The sequence below is a fragment of the Schistocerca nitens genome, chromosome 2, assembly GCF_023898315.1.
Source record: "Schistocerca nitens isolate TAMUIC-IGC-003100 chromosome 2, iqSchNite1.1, whole genome shotgun sequence".
In the NCBI taxonomy this organism is placed as follows: Eukaryota; Metazoa; Arthropoda; class Insecta; order Orthoptera; family Acrididae; genus Schistocerca; species Schistocerca nitens.
The window spans coordinates 887,859,186-887,884,553 of record NC_064615.1 but is presented as its reverse complement, the minus strand read 5'-3'; the positions used below and the strand labels follow the sequence as shown (position 1 = coordinate 887,884,553).

Here is a 25,368-nt window from a genome sequence, read left to right as displayed (position 1 = left end):
ATTTGATGATGTCTTGCTTGCACCTTGATGTAATGAGAAAGTATAATTTGAAGCACAATTTATAGGAAAGGTTTGATAATGGAAATTAAAATGTGATTTGGTTGGAAACAAGGAACATTAATGATCAGTCCATAAGGTCATAAGAAAATGCTTGTAGCAACTTGACTGAACTCCCTTTCCACAATGCCTTATACACTGTGAATTGAAGGCACTGTTTATGGTGGCTGTAAGTTGACATTAAGCTTGATGTTCACCAGGGTGTTTGTTTGCTAGTGTAGTCTACATGCCAGCACCAGCTTTTACCCTTCTCCACATGCAATGTCATTAACAGATAAACTATTAGACACTACTAGCGCTCATCATGCTGCGAAGTTATGTGCCCGAAGGATTAGACATACCTCCCACTAAAGTGGTATCCAGTGAAAAGATGGGCACCACATTGAGGCATGGTGAAAGTAACTACAAATATATTTGGTTCACTCACTGTCTTTACAGGCAAGTCAGCATCAGAGTTTCGGCTCAAGCCCGGCAACATCATTCAACTTAGCATCACCTCCATCAATGCCACCTAACATCAATCCTTCACCTTCGATGATGCCTCATGCTTCACCAGGAGGACTACTCGCTAATTCTCCATCGAATCCTCTGCACGTTCCAAGCCCAGCGGGCCTCATGCCGACATCTTCACCTGGTCCGTGTAGCTCAGTGCAGGTGGGGCATTCGCCTGCTGGGTCCTTCATGGGACAAACAGGTAAGTACAACTGTTTGCACAGAAATGCAGAGTGATAAAGAATTTTAATACTTTGACATGTCCTATATTACACGTACATTTACTGTACACAATGTAATCTTACAGGATGAAATAAAATTCAATTCAATTCAGTTCCAGATATTTATGCCTAGATACAGAACAAGTCTGAAATATGTTATTTATTACGCCATTTCGAGATGTGTAGTTAATATAAGAAGAAAAGAAATTGTTCTTTTCTGTGCAGTCCCTAATGAAATTTATATTGATGAGACTTTAAATTCTAACCTTAATCAGTAGCATCTTGATAAAAGGATGTGAGATGATTATCAACAAAAGTATAACAAGTGAAAATCAGACAGTGGAAAATGTAGGGTGGAATAAAGACACTATTCATAAAAGGTTTGATTGTTACGCAGAATATAGAGGAGACATTGAGAGGCAGATAGGTGCAACAAAAAGACTGCTGTACATTTAAACTTTCGGCCAAAAGGCCTTCTTCTAAAGTTGAAAAAAACAGACCCGAGTTGTGTATGTGTGTCTGATGTAGTAGGTGACTGGAGAAACAAGGCATATGAGATCTGTTTCTGTACAAGGTTGGGAGGGTAATTTTGGTGTGTGAAATCTGCATTGAGACCTTTGGTGTATTTGGAGAGGGACTGCTGTACACTGCAGATGCAACAGCTGATAAATTGAGCAACCAGTGAAGGTGCTGCATCAAATGGGGTGGTAGTAGTGGTGCTAGTACACCTGCATACACTGGTGTCACAGAGCTGTACATGTGTGCTTCATCTTTGAATCCACCAAATTGGAATCAGTTTTGACAGGTTTGCAGAAATTTTGTATGAGATGCCAGACAGAAGTTCCAGAAGGCAAAATTGTCTTTCTGTGGTATGACAAATTCTGAGAGACTAGCTACTTGTTGACTATGAAAATGCAGCCTCCTCAGAAACAGCAGCAGATGTGGGTGCATTGTGTGTGTGTATGTGTGTGTGTGTATGTGTGTGTGTGTGTGTGAGAGAGAGAGAGAGAGAGAGAGAGAGAGACCATGTGCACTCAAACCTTAGAGTTCACACAAAAACTGCTGTCTACCTTAAGTTTTGATTACATGTGTAGTTCCTGTGCACCACATATCCTATGTAGAAAATGTTATTCTCCACTATTTTCACAGGTCATACAGATGGGAGCCCATTTCCTTCCCAAAGTACAGCGTCCCCCGCTGCGTCGAATTGGCCTGGGTCACCCAGTATGCCCCGCCCTTCGCCAGCGAGACCTGGCCAGTCACCTGGTGGACACCCAGCACTGCACAGTCCTCAAGGAGACCTCAAAGCAGGCAAGTGTGTTTTGTTATAATATTGGTCCATTATTTTTACATGCCAGAAGAAAAACCTCACCTCCCCCCCCCCCCTACCCCTGCCGGGGAAAAGGTCTCCTTTTGGACATGACAACTTTTTTTGTATAAAACTAAGAGAAGACAGCTAGTCACTGGCAAGTGTGTTGTAGTTATAGTATTGGTCCATTATTTTTACATGCCGGAAAAAAGACCTCTCCCCCTGCAGGGAAAAAGGTCTTCTTTTGGACATGACAACTCTTTTGTATAAAACTAAGAGAAGACAGCTAGTCACTATTACCTCACACCGTTAGTAAAGTTGTTCAAAATGTCCACAACCACATTTAATTGTTTTTGTAATGTAGCTCACTACTGTTCTAGAAAATTTATCAGAGTGGCCACACCAAGCAAGGTGGAGCAGTAGTTACTAGCTGGACTCACATTTGAGAGGTTCAGGAGGATGAAGGTTCAAATCCCTGCTGGCCATCCAGATTCAGGTTTCTTGATTTTCCTAAGTTGCTCCAGGCAAATGCCTTGATGGTTCCGTGGAACAGGGTGTGGCTGAGTTTCTTTCCCATCCTTTTTTAATTCAAGCTTGCGCTCTATCTCCAATGATCACACTCTCGACAAGATGCTAAACTCTCGGAGTGGCTGTTGTAACTGCAAGAACAAAACTTGAAGATTTAATTTGAAAATATTTAAAAAATTGTGACAAGTAAGGGCACACTAACACTAATTATCTGGTGTTGTTCCGTTAGAGCATATAATGTTTGACGCAAAGTATCTGGGGACGCTTCAACAACTTCTTTCATGAAACAACTGTGTACCTTAATTCTTTTTCTAGTTCTTAACTGGTTAACAAAGTGTACTGGTTCCCCTTTAAAGCCAAAGCCAGATTAAAAGTGTGAGTGTGAAAGGCATGATGACTTTGACGTTATAAGAGGAATAGTAGGACAAAGGAACTGTAATACATTGATACATGTATGAAAAAAAGAAAGGAAGAAAGGAAATCATCACCAAAAGCATGACAGTAGAGGTGCAGCCCTACACTACTCAAGTGTTCTCTGAAAACCAATGTAATGGTGAAATTGTAATACAGTAGAGTCCCGTTAATCTGAACTAATTGGGACCGGACCTTGTTTGGATTACCGATTTGTTCAGGTTAGTCGGAATTACGGTGACAAGTTTCTAGAATGAAGTATACCAAGCAGATAAGTAGGTACAACGTGGTAAAAATGGGAACAAGTGTGGGAACAATGGCTCACTTTCACTCCCTGCCCTTGTTGTTGTGCATTTTTAAGACCTTTGTAGTGTCTGAGGTCAGTGCACAGCCAGTTGGCTCGCAAAGTGCTTGGTTATGTTAGTTATCGATCGCTGGCACATGTAACAGTTGTATTCGTTCAGGTGTTGTGTACGTATTTTCTTCATGAGTAAACGGAAACATAAGAAAAAATGAATGCTTTGAATCGGATAGACAATGGTGAGAATGTATCTAAACTGGCAACGCAACTGGGTGTTGGTAAAGCAACCATTTGTGATTGGAAGAAGAACAGAGTGAAGCTTAAACAGTCAGTGCTTCGGGAAAAACACTCGAAATTCGACAGACTTTGAAACTGTTCCACTATGTTAAAGTGCATGAAGCTCTTTTCCTTTGGTTTACGCAGGAAAGAGAAAGGGGAACTCCTTTGAGTGGAGCACTGGTTCAGGAGAAGGCTGTGTACCTGACCAAGTTAATGAATCGTGATGAGTCTTTTAGTGCAAGTACGGTTGGTTGGACAGATTCAAAAAACGCCATGGAATCCGTCAGCTAGCAATTACTGGAGAGAAGCTTTCTTCTGTCCGTGATACAGCAAAGGAATACTTGGGTGAGTTTGAAAAAATGATGAGAGAGGGAAAGTATTCTCCCCAACAAACTTGTAATGCTGACGACACTGGCCTTAATTTCAGGGCATTGCCAACAAAAAACCTGACATCAAAAGCAGAAGACCATGCTCCTGGTTTTAAAATGTGCAAAGATCATGTGAATTTAGTAGCGTGCAGCAATGTTGCTGGTAATCACAAGCTGCCTTTAATGCTGATCGGCAAATCTGCGAGGCCCAGATCTTTTAAAAACTACAACATGAAGTCCTGCCCATATATTTATTAGCACAACCAGAAAAAAGCATGGATGGATGGTAAGTTGTTTAAAGAATGGTTTCACAGCCAGTTTGTTCCCTCTGTTCGGTGGTTTCCTATGGAACATCATTTGTCTCCCTGTGCAGTCCTTTTGATTGATAACACGCCATCTCACCCGAGCACCGAATAATTATGTGATGGAGAAATTGGGGCAAAGTTTTTGCCACCGAATGTTACACCCCTTCTACAGCCGATGGAACAGGGTCTACTGCAAACATTAAAACTGATTTACAGAAAACAATTTTTAAGAATCCTGATCCAAGATGATAGCATTCCTTTAGTGGAGAAAATAAAAAAGACCAATGTGAAGGATGTTGTTTATTGGGCTTCTGAGGCATGGCAGAACATTTCAGAAAATACTCTGAGAAAACAGTGGAGATCTCTTGAATTTCAGGACAACCTAGTTGAAAATGAAGAGGAAAATCTTCTAAAAATGATACAAACCATCCCTGGATGTGAAGAAGCTAGTGAAGGAGACGTAGATGAGTGGATGGCAGCGGATGGGGATGTGTGGAGAACCTTTCTGATGCTGATGTAGTTGCTGCTGTGACTCAAGACCAGGAAGAAGTGGACTGTTGTGATGGAAGTGACTATGAACCTGAAAGCGACAAAGGACACACAGTGACGCAGCAGAAGCCCTTGACCTTCTTGCAGCGTTATTTGGGGCAACAGCCCACTGTGACAGCTGCTGATTTGATGTTTATGAGATGATGGCGCAACTAAGCGTCATATAAAAAACTGTCTTCATTACGCCAAAAAAACAATGAGTTTTTGTCATCTAATAGTATGGATAGAATGTCTGCTGTATTTTAGTAAGTTTGACAGCTTTTCTTTCATTGTTATGCATTGTTTAAACCTAATGTTTCCTTGCCAATTTTTCTAATACATATTTACTGTACTGTGTAAATTAAAGTAGTGTGTATGTATAGCAGTTTACTGCACAGTTTTCCATACTTAGACTAACATTTTCACATTCTGTAGTGCCTCAAGAATTTTGGTGTAAATTCTGGAAACACTCGGCCTTCAATCGTCTCGAACACCCGATACTATAGGTACGTGTGCGGGGGAGTGAGAACGTTTCTACCGATCCACCTGTGTCTATGTACAGGTCAGAATTTTTATATTAGAAGACTGTAAGTAGGGCGAGTCACTGACGACGACAAGTGTTTGCAGCCAGCGCCACAGAAGACATGATGAAAACTCAAGGAATAATTATGTAGTATTCTTTGGTGTGTTAGTGTCTGTGTTGATTGAAAAAAAGACTAATGAACAATTGAATAGAGATTTCTGTGCACATTCATGTCTTGGACTCGCTTGAGACTAAGAGACTTTTATCATTCTTCACATCTTAGCTCTGCACGAGACAGGGCGCATGTGATGTCCATAAATTATTGGTTTGTTACAACCTATGATAGTATTTGTGTTTATTCTGTCTTATTTTTAAAGACACCAGTTGATTTGCCAGAGTTTACTTACTTATGTGAAAAAGAGTAAATGTTGTTTTGTGTTGAGAGTTGAGAATATACCATGAATGAACTGAAAGTGTTCCACGAGTACACAAATTATTTCAAGAATAGAGAAGTAGCTTAATAAATTCCTTTACTCGCTATAGTCTTCGGAGAAGAAGTTTTTGGGAGATTGACATAGCTGATTACCTAGAGAAGAGGATCGGCTACACACAGTACGTAAGTCAACTGCGAGAGATGTGCGAGTCTTGCACCCCAGTACCACACAGTCTTGTGTCGTCCAAAAAACATTAGAGTTCAGATTAAACGAACATTCGGACTAACGGGCTTAGGATTAGCGGGACTCAGCTAAAGATAGAACTCTGAACCAGTCAGCTTGGATAAGTTATTATTATTATTATTATTATTATTTAAATAAAAAACATTAGTGAAGTAGTCATCAGTTGCGTGAGTTGATCTGAAGATGTAGAATATGAAGTTGTTGTTGTGCAGCTGAGGCAATCAGATTACATATCTCGTGCCTCAAAAAAGTAACGGTGAGGAGCCTCAAGTGTGAGAGGATAAGAATAAAGAAACATGTCTGGAGGGGACAGGCAGGAAGGTTGAGAGGAGCAGCTAATGTTGATTCCAGGAATATGATGAGTGACAAGTAATCACTGGAAGCTGTCATTTCCAGAGTTTAAATTGCTAACGAGAGATTTGATTTAGTTATCTGAATGAGAAAGTAAGTTCTGTTTCAGGTTCTGCTTAGTAACCAAATTGTTGGTGTACACTATTTAACTTTTATCATCCACAAAGAGTGCAGTAAACAGAATTTGTATATCAGGTAATGAATAATTTGTTTATTCTTATATGTCACTCCCAGCACTCTGCATGTAACAGAATCAGTATAGAAGGAAGTGAATAAATGTTTCTTACTTTCGACTTCTCATTGTTCTTTGTATTGCAGCTTCACCTTGAGATCTGAATGACTTTTGTTCCATGACTTATATCATCTTTCAACCCCTCCCGTCTCATTTTTTGCCACTCTTGCCAGTCCCAAAAGTTGAAGCTTTTACACCTCTCTGAAGTTTGTATTTATATAAAACAACATATATTGGTTTCATTTCATCTTTTGGCACAAAAGATTGAGTTCACATAGCTTCAATCTATGAAGAAAAGAATCTCTAAAATATCAACAATGTAGGAAAGGATAGATTGCTACTTACTATAAAATAACTATAAAGAGATGCACACAGGCATAGATAAAAGACGCTTACACATAAGCTTTCGGCCTCACACTTTGTCGGAAAAAGAGATACACAAGCCATTCATTCAGACAAGCAAGCACATCTGATGCACACACAACCGACAGCTCCGGTAGCTCGGCCCAGAATCCCCAAAATGAAACTTTAACCAAATTCACAGAAGAAATATGCAACTGATAAGCATGGATGAAATCCAGCAAGAAACTAGCTTTTAAAACAAAATAGATAATTGAGAGGAACCAGACTATTCAAGGTTTAAGTTAAAAAGTCACCAGTATGTCACACTATCTAGTACAGACATTCTAGTACAGGACAAAGGCATAACCAGCATTGTTAAGGATTTAGGTAGGAAACTCTCCCAAGAATTTCATGTATGTCATCAGGTCAGTTGTATTTTTTTCATTTGAGGCAATCCATTGTCTTAATACATAGCATTTTCCATATATTTATATATTGGTCTGCTGCCAGTTTAGTCAGTTGATGTTTTCCCATAGCTATTAAGTACATGCTGATATATATGTGATTGTGACAGTGAGTCAAAGAAGACTAAACACATTGTTGCTAGAAAGGCAAAATTTCTGTGTTATCTCATCACCCAATATGATGACACACTTTCCATCAACTTTTTTGGCAGGTGGATGTCATTTGTCACGTGTACTTCCACAACGAAGCTGGGCTGGTGCTGTACCAACTCTCCTCACCCATGAGGCACTGCATTTGCTCTGCACATCTACTCCACATCCTGTCGGTTTACCTAGCCCGGACATGTCGCCACTTGAGCGGTTCCTCGGTTGTGTTTTCATGCGAAGGCAACTGCAGCGGACTGTGCAGAGTGAAGACTGTGTGAGTACTATATTGTATGGAAGATTTATTCTATTTGCAGATATGGGGTGTGACAGAAAGAGCTTCCCAATTTGAAAAACAAAAGGATACAGATAAGCTAGCTAAGCATAATTTTTTGGATGGCCAATGACACAAGCCATTGGCAACTGCAAGGCAGAAAGAAGTGAGAGGAAGGGCTGTTTACTTGCTCCCTGTTTCACCTTTTGCAGATGTTCTTGTGATATGTGTACTACACAAATGTAACAATACACTGGGATCAATTTAATGCGCAGATAGCAAATGTTAACTTCATCCCAGTACATAATGATGTTGTGGTTACATGTTTAAGAAAGAGAATATACTTCTGAAATGTAGGTTGTGGCAACAGAGTAGTCCATAGCATTGCCCACTGTCTATGTTAGGTTGATTGATGACAGTTTGGTTGTGTGTTGACAGAATGGTATAGAAGGTTTCATTTAATCCATACATAACTTCTAATGATATTTTCCCATTGTGCAAACTTGGAAGCAACAGTTTTTGGGGTGCAAATATCATATAAAAGAGCTCTATAGAGATGGGAAGAGTAGTGGAAGCACAGTTACCAGCAGTAGCTTTGAGCAGATACGCTTGGCAAGCACCACTAGGAATGCCACCGACTGTTGAAGGTAGAACATGACACTTCAGGTGTTGGTCTAGCACATAACTTTTACGTAGTGCGATTTCATCAGTACTGCAACTTACTAGGTTGTGGCTTCAGGGCATAACAATCAGACAAATGTGGGTGTGGAAAACAAACTGCGAGTGAAAGTGTTATGGTGTAGTTCACTGTATCGTAATCACCAGTGACTGAATAAAAGACAGATGCATTGTGCACAGGGAAATGCATTTGGTTTATTTTCATGTGATGGCAGTAAATGAGATTGGATTTAGATTTGTTTGGTCCCAATAATACAAATTGAACAACAAATACATGTGACATCGACAATTGCAACTCATTTTTGCGTTCTTATGGATATGAATTATTAGTTTTGTTCCAGCATATTCTACATCCATTCTGTCTTTATAATCTCTCCTGTAGTGTTGCTAGCTCTTTCTTGCAAAAGGACCCACTTTCTCAGTAAGAGTGATTATTATGTTCATTCATAGCAGCAGTGATTCATGTTTGTCCAACAAGTAAGTGCTGTTCACGTGAGCCGAAGAAGAAGCCACTTGAATGAGGAGTGCCAAAATTGTCACACAAGTTTTCCAAGTGGCGTTGAATCAAAGGGCTTGCAATTACCTGGAAACCAAACAACACTTAATTATTTATCTACACGTACTATACAGATAGTGGTAGGACAGATGTAGGTCGTGAAACTATGTTTACACTAATCACTTGAAACAATTGGTGCCGTTAACTCTGTCATCCAATTCACTATGCACGTCCTGAAATATTATGGTATTAGAAAATCCAGTATGGAACTAAGAGAAATAAGCAAAAGCAATGAGTCTGCTGCAGATGAATTGCAAGTGATGTATAGGGATATTACACATGTAGAAAATCGGACTAGCCTTTGCTCTTTTCCTAGGGTAAATACAAAAATGCACTAGTTGGCTGGCCACTGTTTCTGAGAAGACATAGCACATATGTCTGTGTTATGTCATGTTCTTATTCCTCTGGTTATTTTATTAATGCCAGTTGCATGCTTTATGACACCAGGGTCAATCCAAATAAAGTGGTCCAATAAAAGTTAAGGTGGTTGCTTGACCATTTTTAAATATTTAAATTTTTTTATATGTGATTACCCTATATTTGAGAAGTTCAAAACAGTTTTTTTTTTTACCTTTACTTAATGGCGGCCATTTTCGTTTGTAAGCATGCGACGATGTTTCAGTTTAGAGACATTAGCAAAAAATATGAATGTCCCTGCACTGGTTTAAGTTACAGCATTGCAATTAACATGATTGTTTTTAGAAAATTGTCCTCTACAACATTCTCTATTACACAAAATACCCTAAATTAAAAAATAACTAGTCAAAATGACCTCCGAAGTTTGGTATCCAAATTTTCAAAAATACACTTTTTAGACCCAAAAATAACAAACAAGGAGTGATTTATGAGTGTCTATTTTTTTCCTATAGTTAGATATCATACACTACTAGCCTCATATAGAGCAAGAACACTTACAAATGTTCCTTAATTTTTTATGAATTTTTGAAATTTGAAAATTTTCATTTTTTGTAACGTTTGGGGTTAGTTATCTCATGTGGGACTGAAAATAAAAATATGATTTGTGCACAGATTTAACACCTATATGATAGCAATTTACTGTAAAAATTTCAACATTGATATATGACTGTGAATAAAGATATGAATTTTTGAAAATGAGGAAATAATTCACATTACTCTACAACTGGTCTTATGGCTGTTGCCTATTCATGTGTGATATTGGGGGTATATAATCTATTATTATTGAAGTAAGGTACTGAATTATGTACAAAAAGTGGAAACATCACTGAAATTATCATTTATGTTAATTTGACATACTTAAAATAAGTATTTTCAATTAACATCCTTCGAGACATGAATGTTCCTAAACCTGTTGGTGAATGTTAAGAACACTTACTTCTTCAGACAGCTTCTGTGATACAGATTAAGACCTCCCAGTTGCTGTCGTAAGTTCAAGCACTGAAAGTTACCTTAAAACATTTTTCATTGGTATCCAAACTTTGTCATTAGTAGATTTTTTTCAATGATGTTCTTGTGCCAGCAGGGTGGTAAAAATGCACAAAAACTTCATTGTCTTCCAGACTTATTCTTTCAACCTTTGCAAAGTCACCACTGTCCATCATACACACATGCCACTACGTTATTCAACGTTAAAGACAGAGATGTAATTTTACTGACACAGTGATCCTCATAAATTGTGGTTTCTGATGTTACATAGCATCGAATTAAGTTTTCTGCGATGGCAAGGAATTTGTGGAAATGCCTTGTTCCTTTTATTGCTATACAGTTTTCAAATCTGATTTGAAGTGTTGTTTTCATATGCAGAACCACTTCGTCTTTCTTGATCAGAAAACAGGTAATGTCTTTAATATTATCCCTGCAAAAGACATACATATCCTGTACTGTGAGAATTTGGTCTATGGTTGGTCTTTGTTAGCTGGCTTTACTTACTTCACATTTTGTTGTACCTCCTACTCCATCACATGAATTTTTACCATGGCAAGATGCAAAAAAAGTGCCATTCAGATTTGAAAAATTCTTTTTGTTCTTATACTAACTACCACTTCCATCTGAAAAGTATATCAGCTTCTCAACCTTGGGAAAATTTTCTTTTTTGTAATTTATTACATACTTTTGAAACACATGTACAGCCAAAGTGTTGTGCTCCAAGTAGTCACTTAGAATGCAAATTGAAGAACTGCAAACTTCATCTTTCTCATTTTTAAAGTAGAGAATAAATGGATGCACTTTTGCCTGGTCATTGACCCAGTGGTACCCTTGTATTGCATCCTGAATCACAAATGTAAAATTTTCTGCAAAATCAGCTAGCACTATGCATTCAGTTTCATGAAGTTGTGTTCTTTTGTCCTTCAAAAACTTAATTTGGATTTTAGAAACATAGTGGCGACTTTTGAGTTTTTGCAAGTTATCATTTAAAGATTCCAGGTAATCTTTTTGAGATTTAACCACTGTTATCATTTCTGCCCTGTCAGTTGTGACCCACTGTTTGAAGGTAATACTGTCTGGCATTTCGTCGTCACATTCGTGCAACAATTCAATAACTGTTTCCTTACCAGTCTTGCAGTCATAACTGCATTTTGATGATATAAACAAACACATATGGAGTGTGTCCCTGAGAATCCAGCCAAAATACACCACTTAGGTCGGAGGTCACAAAATTTTGATCTTCCAGTTTTGTATTCAGGATGAGAATTTTTGAGAACTACATAAAGTTCATTCAAATTTGACAGCACCAGTCGTTTTTCTTTTGTTACTTTAACTCCATTTATAACAACTCTTTTGCTATCTTTGCAACCTGGGCACATTCTACGGTTTTCATCATCTTCAAAAAACTGTGCTGGATCTTTTTAATTGTTTCTTCATTTATACCTACTCCTTTCTTCTTTCCAAAAACTGGAAGAATACCTTGCTCTTTCACTGATTTTCAGGTTAGTTTAACCAAATGATGAGAAATGTTGAATCCATGAACTACTTTTTCTCTTGACTATGAGTCAGGGAGAAAACTTAAAATTTTAACTTTTCCCTCTTTAGATGTCACTGAACATTTAATTATTAATTTCTCTATTAAGCTCAAATATTCGGTGTCAGATTATGCTGGTGCTAGGTTTTCTTCTTCTTTAGAAATAATGTTGATATCTGTATTATTAAAGCATGATTCCAAGGCTTTTCTCAATTTGTCTGAAATTTGTTGTACCTTATTGTCAATAGCTGCTTTTCTTTTTCTGCTACTTAATTTTATTATTTTCAAAGCAGGAGATACGTCTAACTTAGAACAAGCAAAATCCAATATGCTAACAGCTTCCTCATTAGGAATATAAATGTCATTAACAAGATTACCTGATTCTGGTTCTGGATTCACAACAAATATTTTTGAGTCACAATTTGGACACAGGGAATTTCCAGGAATCACATTACGTTTCAATTGGGAAGCTGTTTCACTCTCACATAACAAGGACAGGTGTTCAAGTTTTATTTCCCTCAAACCTTTAGTAATAGGCTTTTTATGAACTTTAGGTGGTTCACAGCACTTTCTTCCAAAAATGTGGTTATACATACTTCAGAATATATTTCTTCTCATGATACTCACAGACTGATGTTACAAAAGAACTTACTCGAAATTTAAACAAAGTTTGTCTAACTTCATCAAAGTCATTGACATTTTTCAAGTGTTTTGAAACTGAGCTGTGAACTGTTTTGTGACACATTTCACTTGCTATCTGTCCAACAGAGCACTGTTCATCCATGTTATTGCATTCCAGTTAATCTCTCAAAATTAATTACAAATTACACACAGAACAAAGCACATAACTCATTCTACACACTCGATGAAGTATGTACATCCACTCTAACAGAGGTTTCAGAACAGACTGACTACAACAATACCACACCCAGCAATGACAATAAACCTAAATGTAAATGGGCATTTTTATTACCATAGAACAAAAGCGCAAGCTCCTATTGTCTAATATTGCATTATTAAAAATAAATAAATTAATGAATATTGGGTGATAGTGTTGACTAAATATGTCACAATTAAATTTTATTGCAATGAAACAATAAACCATTTAAACAGGCAACAGCCATAAGATCAGTTGTAGAGTAATGTGAACTATACCTCATTTTCAAAAATTCATATCTTTGTTCACAGTCAGATATCAATGTTGACATTTTTACAGTATGTTGCTATCATACAGGTGTACAAACTGTCCAAAAATCATATTTTTATATTCAGTCCCACCTGAGATAACTAACCTCAAACTTAACAAAAAATGAAAATTTTCAAATTCCAAAAAATTCATAAAAAATTAAGGAAACATTTGTAAGTGTTCTTGCCCTATATGAGGCTGGTAGTGTATGATATCTAACTATAGGAAAAAATAGACTCTCATAAATCACTCTTTGTTATTTTTTGGGCCTAAAAAGTGGATTTTTGAAAATTTGGATACCAAACTTTGGAGGTCATTTTGACTGGTTATTTTAGAATTTAGGATATTTTGTGTAATAGACAATGTTGTAGAGGATACTTTTCTAAAAACGATCATGTTAATTGCAATGTTGTAAATTAACCCAGTCCAGAGATATTCAAATTTTCGCTGATGTCTCCATACTGAAAAATCGTTGCACGCCTACAAATAAAAATGGCCGCCATGCAGTAAAGGTGCAAGATAAATTATTTTAAAAAACTGTTTTGAACTTCTCAAATATAGGGCAATCACATATAAAAAAATTAAAATATTTAAAAATGGTCAAGGAACCATCACTGGACCACTTCATATGGATTGACCCACCAGCTTTCTGCATGAAGGTAAAGGCTTCTGTTACCAACCCTTATGGAGATCTTACGGACATTATGTATTGAAAGGTCAACAGTTTGTCACCTGAAGATGTGACTGTAATCTCGTGAAACTAGCCATGATTAATAAATCTTTTGACACAGATATTGCGGTTTTCATCAGTTGTAATATATTATCACAGCTGTTGTTGCTTTCCATACCAAGTAATTTATAACAGCAAGATATGTTTATTATAAATTTATTTTTAATACTAACCATGTCGCATTTACATAACAAGTTTCTATGAGAGCCTACTATTTATTATGAAACTGCATTTTCAGTTAACGGTTGTCCCCACAAATGAGCCAGGAGTTGTACACTTCAAAGTGGACAGTTTGCAATGTCGAGTGTGGTTGAATCCACAGTTTATGCAGTCCCTTCACCTTAAGGTTACACCACTGCCTGACCACAAAGACCAGTGGTCTGCAGAGGAAATGCAGGTGTGTCCATTTTTATATGTTTCAATTCACTTATATTTTCAGTTGATTGTGGCTGAATAATTTTTATTAATAGTAATTTTTAGTTTGTGAAAACAATAATTTTGTAGTCTGTTTAGTGTTGACATAGACACATTGCGGTAAAAATAGTAGGGCAATTTATTTAACATTTAATTATTGTTCTGCTTTGTTTATTATATTTTGCAGTCTCAGGCAAAACAAATGGTATCATCCATTTTTGATTTCTTACCAAGTTGTCATCAGACGATGTGAATATGTTACATACTAACTCGCCTTAGTAAGACAGGCAACAGCAGTTGCATGTTGATGCATTACTATTTAATATATTCACATCATCTGATGATGACTTGTTAAGAAGTCAAAACCAATTATGACACCATAATCCATTAAATTTCGGGCATGCAGCCGCGGAAAAAAAAAAAAAAAATTATTTGCGCAGCTGCATGCCCGAAATGTAATGGATTATTCATTACGCCCCGAGAAGTTGAAAATGCACATAAATTATGACACCGTTTGTGTTACGGCATTATAACTGATTTGACTTCTTAACAAGTCATCATCAGATTGTATGAATATGTTACATAGTAATTTGCCAAAGTACTACTACAACTACATGTTGACAAGTTACTCTGTAATATATTCACATCATGTGATAATAAGATGCTAAGAAGTCTAAATTAATTTGCAGTACTGTCACTGTGTTCTCATACAGCAGTGAGGGTGTATACACCCCGGGATTTCCAGGAAAAAACGTGGAAGTATTTCATCTGCGAGAAAACTGGGAAAAACCTAGGAATTTTTAAGAATCCCGGGAATTTTTCATTGTTTTAGTTTCAGTTAAATTTTTGTAATTATGACTGGTAAGAACTGACACTCTAACAAAGAATATCACTGTATCCTGTTACTGCAGCTAAAATAAAACTTAAGGTGCAAAGGAAATGCGCCAAGTACAACAATAAAACACAGTGCACACACAAGCGTCTGCCACAGAAAAATGTGTCAAGGCTTTAAGACGAAGATGCAACACTTCGTAACAACAAACTGCTTCTGATGAGCGTGACGTTACAACTGTTTACATAAGGTTCTTTGAGTAGTAATCAGCGGGCTCATGCTCAGTTGAATTGTGTGCGAGTAGTGCGTATTCCATCTTTTGGCTACTTAAAGGGTGGCTGTTACTATCTCGGCAGTAACAAGAAGCAGCCATATACTATCAGGTAAAATCTTTTTGGCGCATCCAAGCTGCCGGATTTGCACATGCACAGAGCACTCTTGAGTTTTAGAGGGAGGGGGTAGTTGCCACATGACCCATGTTTACGTTTAGTGATTTTGCTGCTTCCTCTTTGTTTACAGCTCTCATGTCAGATGAAAATAAAATGGGTATCTATGGCTGAATTAAAATACATTCACATAATTACGGAAGGCTAAAATATGTTAGTTTCAGCTTCCTCATTTCCATGTTTTCGGCAAATCAGTTGTCTTACCGAACAATGAAATTATTTTTGTCGGTTTGCTAAAGAAATTTGGCTTTTATTAATCTTTTCCGTTGAGGCAGTCAATTTATTTGAAATGAAGTGTTTCATTTCTCACTATTGGATAGCTTCAACTGTTTGCTGTATTTCAAGTGCATGTTTCATCTTCTGGCACATATGGCATTTGCCATAACAAAGAATCAAACATGAGTAATACAATAGTGATGTTCCCAGAAAATTAAGTTAAATTATACATTTTAATATGGCTTACAAAATTACAATGCTCGTGGAGTATTCTCTGAAGTTCTGGTTCTTTTGTGATGTAATGTAAGATCACTTAATGCTTTATGCATACGATCATACTCTTAACGTTTTGACGACTTAAAGTGTGAGTGTGGGTCTGGGTTATACTGATTTATTTCCCCAAACCACTTTCCACGCCTTTATGAGATGACTTACTTGGGGTTTACAGTCACTCTCCTTTACTGGATAGCAGGCTGCTATAAACTCTCTTGACTTCTCCTCCCTCCCTCTGCTTCTGCCTCCCTCCCTAGCTCCCTCCCTCTCCTTCTGCCTCCCTCCCTAGCTCCCTTTCTCTCCTTCTGCCTTCCTCCCTAGCTCCCTTTCTCCCCTTCTGCCTCCCTCCCTAGCTCCCTTTCTCTCCTTCTGCCTCCCTCCCTAGCTCCCTTTCTCTCCTTCTGCCTCCCTCCCTAGCTCCCTTTCTCTCCTTCTGCCTCCCTCCCTAGCTCCCTTTCTCTCCTTCTGCCTCCCTCCCTAGCTCCCTTTCTCTCCTTCTGCCTCCCTCCCTAGCTCCCGTTCTCTCCTTCTGCCCCTCTCCCTAGCTCCCTTTCTCTCCTTCTGCCTCCCTCCCTAGCTCCCTTTCTCTCCTTCTGCCTCCCTCCCTAGCTCCCTTTCTCTCCTTCTGCCTCCCTCCCTAGCTCCCTTTCTCTCATTCTGCCTCCCTCCATAGCTCCCTTTCTCTCCTTCTGCCTACCTCCCTAGCTCCCTTTCTCTCCTTCTGCCTCCCTCCCTAGCTCCCTTTCTCTCCTTCTGCCTCCCTCCCTAGCTCCCTTTCTCTCCTTCTGCCTCACTCCCTAGCTCCCTCCCTCCCAAGCCCCCTCTCTCTCCTTCTCCCTCCCTCCCTAGCTCCCTCTCTCTCCTTCTGTCTCTCTCCCTAGCCCCCTCTCTCCCCCTCTGCCTCTCTCCCTAGCCCCCTCTCTCGCCCTCTGCCTCCCTCCCTAGCCCCCTCTCTCTCCCTCTGCCTCCCTCCCTAGCCCCCCCCCCTCTCTCTCTCTCTCTCTCTCTCTCTCTCTCTCTCTCTCTCTCTCTGCCTCCCTCCCTAGCCCCCTCTCTCTCCCTCTGCCTCCCTTCCTAGCCCCCTCTCTCTCCCTCTGCCTCCCTTCCTAGCCCCCTCTCTCTGCCTAGCCCCCTCCTTCTCCCTCTCCGTGTATTTTTTAATAGAAAGCTTATGAAAGATATCTGAAACTTGACATATGCACGTGTCTAGTATGTGGTACTGAATAATCATTTTACAAAGTCTGTTTTAGTTGAAATTATGTTTTATATAATTTTAAATTGAACGGAGGGGCTGTTTTATGCTAGATTCAGAGCAGCGTAATAAAAATCAGTATCCTTTACAAAGTTCCAGTTTTGTTTGCATGCAAATCATGTTTATAATATGTTGATTGAACTGATGCCCTTGAACCTTTCTCGTTAATGTGCATCTGACATACTGCTGTCAACACTGTATTTCACTGTCCCTTGAATTACAATCAGAGCTTTTAATGCTTGATAATAACTCTAGACATCACCATTTATTGCAGAAATAATGATATATTTTAGTACTTATAAAGTTGCAGGGTATACAGCTGTACATCATATTAATATTCATAGTGTCACAGTCTCTGTCATAATTCGTCATTTTCGTATGCTGAGCTTATATACTATAAGTATATAATTTTGGTTTTATTAGGAGTCTTTGCACACTTTTATAGCAATTTAATTTTTATTGAGATGGGTGTCATTTTCTTTGAAATTAAAATGTGTTTCAAAACATATCTTTGCAGGTTATAGAGAAGTTCTTTGATACAAGGGTTGCAGCACCTCCATACAAACCTAACTCACTCTCAGGGTTTGGTCGCATGTTGAATGTACCTTTAAATGTTCTGAAAGACTTTGTACAAATAATGAGGTTAGAACTGGTGAGTAACTGACCATGCATTAAAAGTTGCTCTGTAATTTAGCAGATCAAAATTTTTACATTTCAGTGATTTTCCATTGTTTTGTCAATAACTTCAATCAAATTAAAATGTGCTGTCTACACTTCAGGAGAGTACCTTACTCTTAGTGCCTGATTTATAAAATGATTTTTTACTCCCATGTTGCTATTGATACTGTCTTTTATTGGCCATGTTATTACAGATGCCCAGTCTGATTCAGCAACAGCAGTTCAAATGGGCCGTGCAGTGGTGCTTACGAATTCCACCTTCTGCTACTAACATTGTACCTGTTGGACAACCTGGTGTTCTTGTGTGCCGGAATAAAATATTGTTCTTTGTAAGTTCTAGAATTTTATTGTACTTGGAACTAATATCTTTTTTTTCTTTTATGTACATTGATGAGCCAAAACATTGTAACCACCTGCTGAATAGCATGTTGATCCAACTATGAAATGCAGTGCAGGGGCAATTCTGCATGTCATGGATCAACAAGTTCATGATGGGTATGCAGAGATATGAGGCAACATTCGCTGGTGGTGATTTTTGTACTGGGGCAGACACCTAATAGGATGCCAGATGTGTTCCATCAGGTTCAGATCAGGCAAATTTGGTGACCAGTGCACAACTATCGTGTTCCTCAAACCACTGTAGCATGATTCTGTCCTTTAGCATGATTCTGTCCTTTAGCATGATTCTGTCCTTTAGCATGATTCTGTCCTTTAGCATGATTCTGTCCTTTAGCATGATTCTGTCCTTTAGCATGATTCTGTCCTTTAGCATGATTCTGTCCTTTAGCATGATTCTGTCCTTTAGCATGATTCTGTCCTTTTGCATGGAAGTCATCTGCCTGGAAGATAACCATCACTGGTGAGGAAGACATCAAGCATGAAGTGATGCAAAACACAACAATAATGTTTAAGTAGTCCACATCTGTCGTGGTGCTTTCATTTACTGCCACAGATCTCATGGAAGCAATGACTGTCCCACACGGCATAATAGTCACCTCTCAAGCTTATGTCTGTGGCCACAGTGGATATTTCAAGCAGCTGTTTGCAAGGATAATGGCATATTCGAACATGATAATCACCCTAGTTAGCAATAAACATGATGCCTTTGACAAGGCAACACATTTCCGTTGTTCCACAGTCCAATCTTGATGATACCCTGTCCATTGTATTCATAATTGACCATGATGTTGGGTCCATATTAGAACAAATGGTGCTCATTTGTTGCAGAACCACATATCCAACTATATTTACTGAACGGTGTACCTCAAAGCATTAATGCCTGCACCAGCATTGTACTCTGTCGTCAGATCTGTTACAGGTCATCAACTGCCCTGCTTTACAGATCAGGCAAGCCTTCAACCTCCATATTTTGTGATGAGGTGTGGACATCCTACTTGTTGTTTCACCATTCTTCAACCACTTTCCTTAAGTGTTCACCATATTAGCAGCCAACCATTTTGTCATTTCTGAGATGCTCCTTCCAACTTCTGGGCCATATCAGTCTGTCCTTTATTAAAGCCACGTACGTCAGTGGCTTTCCCAATTTATGGCTTGTATCATCACTAGAGTTATTTCCCATTTATCTCTGCTCAGCTTGTATACTCTCCTTATCATGTCACATACCTGCAGTGCCAGCTGGTGGTAATCAATATCATGGTGGGCAGTGGTCATAATGTTCTGGCTCATCAGTGTATGTTGAGGTTTTAGGGTAATTAAAATTGTCCCAAATTAAAGATTATCCACATAAGAGATAATTATGGCATGATTGTTGCGGGCTTGATCAGTTATCTTTGTTTTAACTATTGTCAGCCTCTGAGACTGAGAGGGACCTATGGGAAGCCAGAAGAGAAAATATTAAACCTGCTTGGTTCTTGATTGTACTGGTACTGTCAAGTGTTAACCCACTCAAAGTTTATTGTATACATATTTGTATGCTCCAAATTTAATACTTGCCTGGCATAATATAATCGCTGGCCAGCAAGGACACCCATGTTAGTTAATGTGGATAGAGCTCCACTGCTAACAAAGGAGGGGCACAAAGATAAACTCTGTTTCAGAATATTGTTGATACTGGGGAAATGCAAGTGTACATTTTGCATGCTTGCAAGTTATTAGAACAAATAGCAACATAACATTTTAGAAAATATTCCGTCAGTGATTAGTGAACGACGATTGGAGTAAAATATTAAAATTAAATAAAACAGTCTTGATTGCAAGTGTTGTTTATTTTGGTTGGCAGTTGGGTTTGGTCTATAATTTAGACCATCTTCAGGCTGTAGACACCATGATAGCAGCTGGTGTGTGGAGCAAGATCCGTAATAACACAGATTTCAACTGAAGTGGATGTCTGTGTTCTCACAGATTGTGCTCCATCCACTGCCACCAGCCGCCATCATGGCCCCTACAGCCTGAAGACGGTCTAAATTATAGACTGAAACCAGTTGCCAACCAAAATAAACGTGAAACCAGTTGCCAACCAAAATAAACATCTGTTGCCATCAAGACTGTTTTACTGAATTTTAAAAAGTAAGGTTTCTTACTAAGTACTGTATGAAATCATAAATTCTATACTGAATCTTAGGGGCTTTAAATTGTGGTTTCATCAGTTGCTTCAGTAGATTCTGCTGTCAATCCATGGAACTTCCTTGCCATAAAATCGATGGTGTAGTGTCAGTGTTCTGGCCATTTTCTTCATTGCTGCTTTAAAATTCCAGCTAAATTAACGAACTATGGCGACAGCATTTCAAACTTCTACAAGTACATCCTCTGTGAAGCTTTTTGTCTGGCCCTTCAACTTTTACACTTAAATATTTTTAGAATGGGAAACATATGGTCCTCTGAAATGTTGTTAACAGTGTACACTGTTTTTTATTATTTATTTATCAAAATAAGACGTTGGATAAGAGACGTAGGTTAATTTTTCATGACAGTTTCTACTAATTCACACTTAATCTTACCTCCTGTCACTGAGATATTGTGTGTTTCAACCACTACAGTGAATTTTATTTGTGGTGAGCAAAGCTAGTAGCTTTATTTTCTTCAATTGTTTGTTATTAGGTTATAAATAACTTGTTCCTGCAATAACGTAACATGATTTGTACTGTTCATGTATTAGCTTTGTATATCAGAATAACAGAGCTCTCTCTCGTGGCCCTCCCCCCCCTCTCCCTCCCTCTCTCTCTCTCTCTCTCTCTCTCTCTCTCTCTCTTTTTACAAGACTTAAGAACATTGTTCACTACTTTAATGCTGAGCTTGTATTATGTGTAGTGGTGCTTTCCAAGTGTCTCCATTCTACTTACTTAAAAAGAAAATATAGTTGATATTCTACAGTGATTGCAAATGGATGCAATACAGACTGCATATACTACTTAAAAGAGAGCCCATGACTTTCCCCGTCCTCAGCTTGAGACAGCTCACGTAGTTAATTCTGGTATCACTATCAGTAGAAATATTTCAGATGAGCCATTACTAAATAGTGTGAAGATGTTTGGTGTGTGGAGGTAAAAACACTATGTGAGAGCAACAAGTTTCGTCAGGTAACCCCAAGTTTACCTGCTACTCTCTTACTTAGATTAGATATATTTTTCATTCCAGCTGATCCTTGGTGAAGTGATCCTCCAGAGTGTAGAACATATCAGAAAAACAAGAATCCACAATAAATATTTACACTGAAAAACAAAACTGCTGATATACCTTACACAGATCCCTTGTAAATGATTGTCATGGATGTGGAATAAGTCAAAAACATTTTAAACATATTCATTTAAAAGGTAATAAATTCTAAATTGCAGAACCATTTTACAACATATATATACAATGATCACTTTGCTGCACTGAGTTTGTACAGAAGTGAGAATGTATTAATACTCACATTATTTGATGTTATTAGTAACACACACTCATATCAGTTGATTTTACTAAGAACTTCAGCAGTGGAGTAAAAGAAGTTAACCACCAGTAAATCTTTTAGGCTTGTCTAAAATTGAAGTTTGTTGATAGTTAAACTTTTTATAACTGCTGGAAAGTTATTGAAAATGTCTGTTCCTGAATAATTGACGCCTTTTTGGACCAAAGTAAGTGACTTTAAATATCTGTGAAGATTATTCTTATTTATAGCATGAATTTCATTAATAGAGCTGTTGCTTTGGAAAAGAGAGATTTTTTAATGGCAAATTTCATCAAGGAATAAACCTGTTTGGAAGCAGTAGTCAATATCCTTAGGACCCTAAACAGGCTTCTGCAGGATGTTCTTGAGTTCACACCACCAATATTTCATATTAAACAATTTTGGAACCAGAAAACTTAAGCTTGGCTTGATGAGTTACACTAATCCCTTATGACATTATGGAATAAAAGTGAGCATAGTATGTCAGCTTTTTCATTTTTATATCCCCTATACCTGACAGCATTTGCATTGCAGATAGAGGTTTGTTTATGCACTTCAGCATTGTGCTCCACCCATTTGAATTTACTATCAAGTTGTAATCCCAAGAATTTAAAATTGCCCACTTCTTCTATTTGTTTTTGTCATATTTTAAGTGTTTGAAGCTGGGAAACCTCTTATAAGTCCTGAACGGCATGTAGTGTTGTTTTTTTTTTTGGGGGGGGGGGGGGCGGGCGACAAGGAATTGGCTAGGAAGCATTTGTTGGTACCCATGAAAATTTCATGTAGCAGTGTTTCTGAAACTACACTTAATTTGTTATGATGTTTGTATCATCTGCAAACAAAACAAGCTGAGTGTCTGGTAATGTTACTGATGAAAGGTCATTGATATAAACAAGAAAAGGTAATGGTTCTTGGATGGAACATTGTAGGGAACACATGCAATTAGTTCCCAGTTGGATGATGCCTGATAGCTTAATACATGTCTCTTTCCTAATGACACACTTTGTTTCCAGTAAGAAATAGAGGATTTGACCATTTTGCAGCATTTCCTGTTACACCATAATATTCTAATTTACTTAAAAGGATATTGTAATTTACAAGGTGAAATAACTTTGAGAGATCAAAAAATATGCCAGTAGCCTGTAATTTATTGTCTAATGAATTAATTACATTTTCACTGTGCGTGCAGGTAGCTTTCTCAGTGTCAGAACCCTTTAGAAATCAGAACGTGACTTTGACAATATATTATTTGCTGTCAGGTGGTTAAGAAGCCGAATGTATATTAACATTTCTAAAAATTTTGGGAATTTCTTGCAAAAGTTAAATTAGACGGACATTTGATGGTATTCCTTATCTCCTTTCTGAAATGGCATATTTCAACCATTCAGGAAATGTTCCCTTGATAAACAACTGGTTACACAGATACCTTAATATGTTACTAAACTCAGAAGCACACTCTTTAATTAATTTTTGTTGATGTTTTATTATACCCACTATATTTTTTTATTTTAAAGATTTTATGGTGGACATAACTTCTACTGTGATAGTGAGGGTCATATTCACATTATTGAAGATATGTGTAATGACTGGTCTTAAGTACTCCAGGGGAGCACCTGCTGGACCTTATAACCCCATCTTCTTGGTAACAGTTATGAAAGGGGTGTTAAAAAGTTTTGCAACACTGAACACACGTATTACCGATGTATCATTTACTCTCAGTGCCATCTGCGCCTCTTCATGTGTGGTTCAACCAGTCTCCTTGTTCAGTATATCCCATATTGTCTTTAGTTTGTTGTCTGATGTGATTATTTTTTCGCATAATGTATTTGCTTTGATGTCCATATTATCAACTTCAATATTTTGCTGTATATCTTGTAATGTGCTGTAGCATGAATATCGGAACTGTTTGACTGACCGACATGGCTGATTTTATTCGCTGTTTAATATTATTATTGATTTTGTTATATAATTTTGTTCATTGGACCTTTCTATGAAGATAGTGTCAGTGGTTGTTTGTGAACAATTATCTGCCCTTGTTGCAAAGTTTACAGTGGGAATTAAGTTAAAGATATTATTACTGGCTCTAATAAACTCTTTACTAGGAGAGGTTTTAAGAAAGTTTACATGGAAGTCACCAGAAACCCACTACTTCTTAGTTTTTCGTTATCAAATAGGCCAGTATAGCTTCAAGGTGGTTTATGAACAGATAAACAGTCTCTTTCCTGTATCAAATAGTGGAAAATCTAGTAACACTTACGATAACTGGTAAACGTCTGCTACATGATAAAATACATATATGAGCTGAAACGTATAATCACTGTTCCAAATATGGGATCCATGTTAAAACTGTAGTTCCCCCTATAATGGCTGGATTAGTCACTTTGAAGATCAGAAGGAGGCAAGAGCACATGACTTAAAGTAGAAACCTGCATAGTAAATCACTGTGAAGTTCAAACCATCTTTTGGGTTGGGGGCCAGCTTCACTTCGCTGTCTGAAGCACTCAAACTTTTGCCATGTAATTATTATATGAATACCAACATATTGTTACATTTAGTAGTCATTCATTTGACCCAAAATGCCACTGATTCATGTTACAGCTACAAATTATACGTGTGGGGGTGTACCCACCAGGGATGGAGCCACCGTCACTGGTTCTGCCTCTTGTGTATGATGTAACTACAAATGTCACACAAGTAGCAGAGAAAAGAGATCCTGGTCCAGCCACTGCACTTACAGCTGCAAACCATCAATTGAAGAGATTTGCAGAATTTGGAGCCAGCCAAGGAGAATGTTCACTATTCCCTGCAGTTCGAGACTTGTTAGCAAGTCTTGTGCTACCCTCAGAACCTCCATCACAGGTAAGGATATCTTAAATATGTTCGTGCCTATTTAATGATACACCAACTTTATGTTGCTTTATACACTTAAGGATGACATGGCTGTTTGCCTTATAATGCAAGATGATTTCATCAAAATGATAAATCTCGAGAAGAATGTTAAGGAGAGATGGAGATAATTTAATCACTCAATGAAGTTAGGTAGTAGAAGTGGTAAATGTTATGAAAGAACAGATGTAGAGTGACTGTAGCATTGCATGTTAGTGTGTAATTCACTGTGAAAGGGAAAACTCAGGTTGAGCAGAGAATATAAGCTTTTAGAAGATAGATTGTGTTGTTGGCTACTGTGGGAGTCAGCACTGACACAAACAAGGAAGGAGAGAACTTGCAGTGGCCAGTAGCAGAAATCTGAAATGGTCTGTACAAAACACTTTAAGATTAATTGAACACTTTATTTCTAAAAAGATAAAACATAACATAACTGGATTCCTGTTTCTCCTACATACAAGTACTTTACTCTCCATTACTTCTCAAAGAATGCAGGCTAAGTAATGTCTTCCTATTACTCGGTGCAGATGCTCTTGAAGTCTGCGACTGAACTGGGCCAACCAGTGACAGGTAGGTGGCTAAATGAGTGTC

At 38.0% G+C, this 25,368-nt stretch overlaps 1 protein-coding gene across 1 annotated transcript in view; it reads left to right on the top strand.

The window, feature by feature from the left end:
• Window positions 1-25,368, top strand: part of LOC126237196 (mediator of RNA polymerase II transcription subunit 14) — a 171,231-nt gene that overhangs the window by 136,182 nt on the left and 9,681 nt on the right. Inside the window, exons 21-27 of the mRNA XM_049947075.1 lie at window positions 496-751; window positions 1,920-2,081; window positions 7,601-7,809; window positions 14,133-14,291; window positions 17,845-17,979; window positions 18,200-18,334; window positions 24,490-24,750. Coding sequence (XP_049803032.1) covers window positions 496-751; window positions 1,920-2,081; window positions 7,601-7,809; window positions 14,133-14,291; window positions 17,845-17,979; window positions 18,200-18,334; window positions 24,490-24,750 — 1,317 coding nt within the window. The remainder of the gene's footprint in view (window positions 1-495; window positions 752-1,919; window positions 2,082-7,600; window positions 7,810-14,132; window positions 14,292-17,844; window positions 17,980-18,199; window positions 18,335-24,489; window positions 24,751-25,368) is intronic.